We start from the raw sequence: 8463 nt of genomic DNA on the forward strand, positions 1-8463 counted from the left end.
CTTTTTCGTCCCATCCTCAATTTAACCACTATTTATAGATCTTGTGAATCCTAGAAATTTTCTGTGTGCATGTATATTTGTGTATGTGGATTTGTGTATGCTTCACTATCTTGATTGCTCTGAACTGAAACGCATTTTTCATCATTTGCTTCTAACATCTATTATTAATGTCTTTTCTAGTAGACTGACCTTTCAAGATCAGGGAATCTATTTTGTTCCTGGATACATCACTGGTGACTCCTGTACTGTCTGGTACATACAGGTTTTTCTTTCCTGCCTCAGCCTCCCGAGTAGCTGGGACTACAGGTGTGCGCCACCAGACCCAGCTAATTTTTGTATTTTTAGTAGACACAGAGTTTCACCATGTTGGCCAGGCTGGTCTTGAACTCCTGACCTCAAGTAATCCACCCACCTCGGCCCCCCAAAGTGCTGGGATTACAGGTGTGAGCCACTGCACCCGGCCTCGGTTTTTCATATTTGTTGAATGACTAAATGCAGAAGCTCAGGATAGGGAAAGCAATTTTAGAGGCTGTGTCCCCAAAACTAGGCTTCCCAAGGCTTGAAAGTGCTATTCCTTTGTTGGGTTATGCCAAAATGCTGATCCTCTCCATTTTATTATTTAGACAAAAAGGTTGGGGAGAATCCGTTTTCAGGGGAGGGGAACATACCACAGCAAAAATTAAAGTGAAGGAACATATTTCCGGGGATAGTCTCCAGAATGAAAGAGGGGAACAAAAACAAAAACTAGCACCCATGCTATCTCACATATGGGCCTCAGAACAGAGAAGTCTGTCTCTGCTTATCATGGTAAGAAAGGAATGTTTTTCACTTTTTGTCATGTCCCTTGAATAGTTAATGTCTTTATTTATATATGTAGGGCTCCTGTGTTTTTAGAATTCTATTGGCCACTTTCTTTTTTTGCCTGAGGTTAATGTTTATAAAATTCGGAGTTAAATTTTTTATTGCCTTTCTTTCCCCTTGTGTTTTACATTTCTCAATAATAGGAACTTAATTTGTCCTGGGGTTCTTTTCTCTTTTTCTAGAGTACAAATCAAACGTCTTCTTTTGAAATTTAATATTGGTTTAAAATGTAATTTAGTTGGCAGAACTCAGCTGAGCTGTAATCTATTTGGATCTTTTCCTAATGTTAGTGGAATTTCTTAGGTTGAGAGGACTAAGAAGGAGAAAACTGATTTTAACATTGGTTTTGGGATTCCTAAAATAGGTTTATGACTGGCTTTTCAGCAAGCACTGATATAATATTCGGGTTGTTTTCTTTAAACTGCTTTGGAAAAGTGTCAAAAACCGCTATTGATCTTCTTTGCAACTATAAAAGTTAGCTAAAAACTATAACCTTAGTCAGACAGTCAGTCTTTCTGTGTGCCTCATATCTATGGGATATTCCAGTCCTCTCATTTGTTTTGCTTTTATAGGAAGCTGCTTCCAAGCTTAAAAACTAAGAAGCCTCGGGAACTTGTGCTAGTGATTGGAACAGGCATTAGTGCTGCAGTTGCGCCTCAGGTTCCAGCCCTCAAATCCTGGAAGGGGTTAATTCAGGCCTTACTGGATGCTGCCATTGATTTTGATCTTTTAGAAGATGAGGAGAGCAAAAAGTTTCAGAAATGTCTCCATGAAGACAAGAACCTTGTCCATGTTGCCCATGACCTTATCCAGAAGCTCTCTCCGGTGAGTACCTTCATATGTGCCACAGTATTTGGAATTTCCTAAAATTTGACTATCATAACTAGCATGATTTGGCTGTCACAACTAGCATGCCAAGTGTAGCAGGGATATTCATTTACAGCTTGTAAGTTTCCATAACATTGGGCTCTTCTGCACAGTGTCTATTTATGGACCCTATTCAGGGTAATTATCTTAACCCCATTTCACTGTGTGTCTCTGAGAGAGAAATGATGTTGAGGACTTTATATGTGCAAATGACCGCTGTGTTTTGAATTTATTTTTTTCTGCATCACTACTATAAAAGCTGTGTTCTGTGGCATCCATGCCTTGTATGGAATCCCACAAAGACTGGAGATAATTTTGTCATTTTATAGATGAAATAAAACCAGTTTTTAATGTTCTTTTTAGAGGTAATAACTCAAAATATTTATAAGGAATTGCACCTTATTTTACCAAACTGAGTTGGATAAAAGGACTCTCTGTCTTGCTTTGTCTGATTTTTTTTTTTTTTTTTTTTTTTACAGAGTCTACCTCTGTCACCCAGGCTGAAGTTCAGTTCAGTGGTTCGATCTCAGCTCACTGCAGCATCTGCCTTCTGGATTCAAGCGATTCTCCTGTCTCAGCCTCCTGAGTAGCTGGGATTACAGGCATGTGCCACCATGCCCAGCTAATTTTTGTATTTTTAGTATAGATAGGGTTTTGCCATGTTGGTCAGGCTGGTCTCGAACCCCTGACCTCAAGTGATCTGCCTGCCTCAGCCTCACAAAGTGCTGGGATTATAGGCATGAGCCACTGCGCCCAGCCTGAAATTTCTTAAAAATCAGGCTTCTAGGGCCAGGCATGGTGTGGTGGCAGGCGCCTGTAATCCCAGCTGCTCAGGAGGCTGAGGCAGGAGAATGGCTTGAACCCAGGAGGTGGAGGTTGCACTGATTTGAGATCGCACCACTGCTCTCCAGCCTGGGCGATAGAGGAAGACTCCATCTCAAAAAAAAAAAAAAAAAAAGGAATTAATGGGGTTTTAAAGCGTTCATGGAATCTCCACCTCATACCGTTTACAAAAATTAAAAATGGATCAAAGACCTAAATATGATATCTAAAACTGTAAAACTCTTAGAAGAAAATACAGATTTAAAATTTCGTGACTGAATCTGGCAGTGGTTTTTTAGACATGACACCAAAAACGCAAAAAACCAAAGTAAAAAATATATATAGATAAACTGGACTTCTCCAAAGTTTAAAAACTGTTAGGCTGAAAGGACACTGTCAAGAAAGTGAGCTGGGGATGGTGGCTCATGCCTATAATCCCCAGAACTTTAGGAGGCCAAGGCAGGAGAACTGCTTGAGGCCATGAGTTCAAGACCAGCCTGGACAACATAGTGAGACCCTGTCTCTGCTAAAAGAAAAAAAAAAGTGAAAAGACAACTCCCAGAATGAGAAAATGTTAGGAAATCACATATCTGTTAGGGGTATAATATCCAGAATCTATAAAAAACTATTGTAACTTAATAAAGGCTAATAATTCAATTTTAAAATAACAATGTAGTTGAATAGACATTTCTCCAAAGAAGATACACAAATGGCCAATAAGTGTACACGAAAAGATGTTCAGCATCATTAGTCATTAGGAAAATACAAATCAAAACCACAACAAGGTACCATTTCACACCCGCTGGGATGACTAGAATCAAGAAGACATTAATGAGCGTTATTAAAGATGTGGAGAAATTGGAACCCTTGTGGGAATGTAACGTGATGCAGTTGCTTTGGAAAACAGATTGACAGTTCCTCAAAAAGTTAAACAGTGATTCCGTGACTCAGCAGTCGCACTCATAAGTATATACCCAAGCGAATGGAAAGCATATTCATGCAACAACTGTACACTCATGTTCATAGCAACATTATTCATAGCAGCCAAAATAGTGGAAACAAATGTCTAGCTCATGAATGGATAAACAAAACGTCCGTCCATACAATGTTAATTGGCCATAAAAAGGAATGAAGTACTGATCCATACAACAACATGGATGAACCTTGAAAACATTAAGTAAAAGAAGCCAGACACAAAAGGACATATATTGTATGATTCCATTCGTATAAAAGGTCCAGAACAGGTAAATCCATAGAACAGAAAGTAGATTATTGCTTGACAGGGCTAGAGGAAATTCTTCCCAAACTACTCTAAAAAATAGAGTAGGAGGGAGTACTTCCAACTCATTGTATGAGGCCAGTATTATCCTGATAACAAAACCAAACAAAAGACATCAGAAGAAATGAAAATGACTAAACACAGTGGTTCACGCCTGTAAGCCCAACACTTTGGAAGGATGAGGCATAAGCATCACTTGAGCCCTGGAGTTCAAGACTCCATTGAGCTATAATCGTGCTACTGCACTCCAGTCTTGGTGACAGAGCAAGACCCTGTCTGCCTCTTAAAAAAAAAAAAGAAAGAAAACTGCATACCAACCAGGATCTCTTAGGAACATGGACACAAAAATCCTCAACAAAAAACAAAATACAACCAGACTGAATGCAGTACCCATGAGGAAGTCAGAGTCTTCTGGGGAATGAAAGGTTGGTTTAACATCTGCATATCAGGCCAGGCGCGGTGGCTCACACCTGTAATCCTAGCACTTTGGGAGGCCGAGGTGGGCGGATCACTTGAGGTTAGGAGTTCAGGAGCAGCCTGACCAACATGGCAAAACCCTGTCTCTACTAAAAATATAAAAATTAGCTGGGCATGGTGGTACATGACTGTAATCCCAGCTATCCAGGAGGCTGAAGCAGGAGAATTGCTGGAACCCAGGAGGCAGGAGCTGCAGTGAGCCAAGATCACACCACTGCACTCCAGCGTGGACGACAGAGCAAGACTCCGTCTCAAAAACAAAACAAAACAAAAACACTGCACATCAATATAATATATCATGTCAATAGAATAAAAGACAAAACCACATGGTTTTCTCAGTAGGTGCAGAAAAAACATGTTAGCAAAATGTAACACTCTTTCATGATTAAAAAAAAAAACAACACTCTACAAATGAAGGAATAATAGCAAACAATAGAAGGAAACTACCTCAACGTGGTAAAGACCATATGTGAAAAACTCACAGATAGCATATTTAATGGTGAAAGACTGGATTTTTTCCACTAAGATCAGCAACAAGATGAGGCTGTTTTCCCACTCCACTCCTGTCCAACGTAGTGCTGGATGTTCTAGACCGGGCAATTAAGCAAGAAAAATAAATCAAAGGAATCCATATCGGAAAGGAAGAAGTAAACTGCCTCTGTTTGCAGATGACATGGTCTTGTCTATAGAGAATCCTAGGTTATCCTCTATTAGAACTAACGAGTTCAGCAAGGTTGGAGAATCCAGGATCAATATATTAAAAAATAATACTGTTATACAATTGCAGTGAACAGTACTCAAATGAAATATTAAAAATTCTTCCACTTAACATCAAAAACAATAAAATAACTAGGAATAAATTTAACAGAAGAAGTGCAGAAGTCCGGGTGCAGTGGCTCAGGCCTGTAGTCCCAGACTTTGGGAGGCTGAGGCGGGTAGGATCACCTGAAATCAGGAGTTTGAGACTAGCCTGGCCAACATGGTGAAACCCCATCTGTACTAAAAATACAAAAATTAGCTGAGCATGGTGGCCGGCGCCTATAGTCCCAGCTACTCGGGAGGCAGAGGCAGGATAATCACTTGAACCTTGGAGGCGGAGGTTGCAGTGAGCCGAGATCTCACCCCTGCACTCCAGCCTGGGCAACAAGAGTGAAACTCCATCTCAATAAATAAATAAGTGCAGAACTTACTCTTTGAAAACTACAAAACATTGAAAGAAATGAAAGAAGATCTAAATAAATGGAAAGACATGCCATGTTCATGAATCAGAAGACTTAATATTATTAAGATAGAATACTCTGCAAATTGGTCTACAGATTAAGCACAATCCCTATTAGGATCCCAGCTGCTGATTTTGTAGAAATTGACAAACTGATTTAAAATTCATATGGAGCCAGGCACCATAGCATGCACCTGTAGTCCCAGCTACTTGGGAGGCTGAGGCAGGAGGACTGCTGGAGGGCTTGAGCCCAGGAGTTCTGGGCTCTCAGGAGGAGGGGACCACTGGGTTGCCTAAGGAGGGGTGAACCAACACAGATTGGAAATGGAGCAGGTCAAAACTATGCTGATCAGTAGTGGGATTGTGTCTTTGAATAGCCACTGCACTCTAGCCTGGGCAACATAGTAAGACCCTGTCTCTAAAAAAAAAAAAAAAAAAAAAAAATTAAAACTTCACATGGAATTACAAAGGACCTAGAGTAGCCAAGACAGTCTTGAAAAATAACAAAGTAGGGAGACTCAAATTTTTTTTATTTCAAAGCTTACTACAAAGCCATGTAATTCAAGGCAGCATGGCAAAGGATTCTTAGATCAGACACTGAAAGCACAAGCAACAGAAGAAAAGTAGATAAATTGGACATGATGAGAATTTGAAACATGCTGTAATGGTTGTCATCAAGAAAGTGAAAAGAGAGCCAGGCACAGTGGCTTGCTCCTGTAATCCCAACTACTTGGGAGGCTAAGGTAGGAGGATCATTTGATCCCAGGAGTTCGAGGCTGCAGTCAGCTATGATCATGTCATTGTACCTCAGCCTGGGCAACACAGTGGTACCCCCGTCTCTAAAAAAGAAAAAAAATGAAAAAACCCACAGAATGGAGGAAAATATTTGTAGATCATATTTGACAAAAACCTAGTATCCAGAATATATAAAGAGCTATTACAACTTAATAATAAAATTGATATATTTAGGGGAAATTTGAACACTAATATTAAGGAAGTAATATTTTTTAGGTGAGATAGGAGTATTGCAGTTTTGTTTTGTATGTACTCTTCTAACTTTTGTGTGTGTTTGGAAATGTCCATATTAGAAAAAAATCAAATCTATCAGTATCAACTCAGCAGTACTATGGCAGGGTTAACAGGCCCATCTACTGAGCCAGTTTAACGTATACCAGGGAAGTGACGTTACAGATTCACTGCAAAGAGCTTGGGTTTTATAATCAGACTCTGTCACTTACATGCACTGGAACCCTGCACAAATCCCTTGTCAACATCTGTTTTTGCACCCGTGAAACCGGGATATTACTTCCTTGTGTCGCTTTGTGAAGAATAGGTGAGATAATGTATATAAAATGTCTGGCACATAGTTGATGCACTAGAAATGTTAACAACCCTGTGGGAGAAAACAGGGTTTTTTGTGTAGTTTTTTTTTTTTTCTTTTTTTAAAATAGAGATGGAGTCTCCCTGTGTTGTCCAGGCTAGTGTTGAACTTCTGGGCTCAAGTGATCTTTCTGTTTCAGCTTCCCAAAAACTGAGATTACAGGCTTGAGCTACCACGCCAATTTTTTGTTTCTTGTTTTTACTAAGTTTCAGGGTAGAAGGAAATGAAGGTCACTGTTTTAGATGAATGGGAAAAGGTCCTTAGAAGTTGTGTGGGAGTTTGGCATTTCCTTTTGACTACTGAGCCTCCCTGTTTATGTTTTCATTCCTTTGTCTTTGCTTATAAAGGCCACTGGTGGGAAGTTTAGTTCTAGGGTCATCTGCTTTAAGAGAAAAAAACTTTCCAGCTATGCAACAAAGCAGGACCCCCTACCTCTACAAAAATTTTCAAATTAGCCTAGTGTGGTGGTGCACGCCTGTGGCCCCACCTACACAGGAGGCTGAGGCAAGAGGATCACTTGAGGCCAGAAGTTTGAGAACAGCTTGGGAAACATAGTGAGACCCCATCTGTACAAAAAAATTTAAAAAGTAGTAGGCATGGTGGTGTGCACCTGTAGTCCTAGCCACTTGGGAGACTGAGGCAGGTCGAGGCTGCAGTGAGCCATGTTCTTGCCACTGTACTCCAGCTCGGTGACAGAGCGAGACCTTGTCTCAAAAGAGACAAACTTCTGTTTTGCGTCTGAGGAAATCAGTGCAGTTACAAAAGCATATTTCCTTCCTATGTTGATATGTAGGATTTAATAACTTAAATAGGACTAAAAGATTTAACTAAAATGAGTGACTTGGATTTTTTTCCCCCAGGTTTTAACCTTTTGTATTCTTTTTCTCAGAAGCAAGAAAAGATGTTTCATACCCATGATTACGTGATTGTATACCCAGGCCTTTTTATCTGTGTGTGTAATAATAAAACTGGTGTTAAAATATAGTATGGATTTGCCGGGCGCGGTGGCTCACGCCTGTAATCCTAACACTTTGGGAGGCCGAGGTGGGTGGATCACGAGGTCAGAAGTTCAAGACCAGCCTGGCCAACATGGTGAAACCTGTCTCTACTAAAAACACAAAAAGTTAGCCAGGCGTGGTGGCAGGCACCTGTAGTCCCAGCTCCTCGGGAAGCTGAGGCAGGGGAATTGCTTGAACCCAGGAGGCAGAGGTTGCAGTGAGCCAAGACCACGCCACTGCACTCCAGCCTGGGCGACAGAGCGAGACTCTATCTCAAAAAAAAAAAAAAAAAATATATATATATATATACACACACACACACACACACACACACACACATACACACACACACATATATGTGTATTTCTATATATAATGTATTGATAATGTGTGTCTGTGAGTCAGAGTACAAAAGTTATAAAACACAGGGTTCTTATTAAGAAAACCAAGGAGGTGACTGTATTCTTTGATTTTAAATTTAATATTGTTTTTTTGAATAGGTATTGTTTATACACATTGCGGAAGTCAAAACACTATTTTCTTTTTTTTTTTTTTTTTT

General features: G+C 40.0%; 1 protein-coding gene across 2 annotated transcripts in view; it reads left to right on the forward strand.

Moving 5' to 3' along the window:
• Positions 1-8463, forward strand: part of FAM118B (family with sequence similarity 118, member B) — a 50531-nt gene that overhangs the window by 26665 nt on the left and 15403 nt on the right. For both annotated transcript variants that reach the window (XM_011934634.1, XM_011934633.1), the window contains one exon: positions 1434-1686. In XM_011934634.1, the coding sequence (XP_011790024.1) occupies positions 1434-1686 (253 nt within the window). The remainder of the gene's footprint in view (positions 1-1433; positions 1687-8463) is intronic.

This window comes from Colobus angolensis, unplaced genomic scaffold (genome assembly GCF_000951035.1).
Source record: "Colobus angolensis palliatus isolate OR3802 unplaced genomic scaffold, Cang.pa_1.0 Scaffold137, whole genome shotgun sequence".
NCBI classification, from domain to species: domain Eukaryota; kingdom Metazoa; phylum Chordata; class Mammalia; order Primates; family Cercopithecidae; genus Colobus; species Colobus angolensis.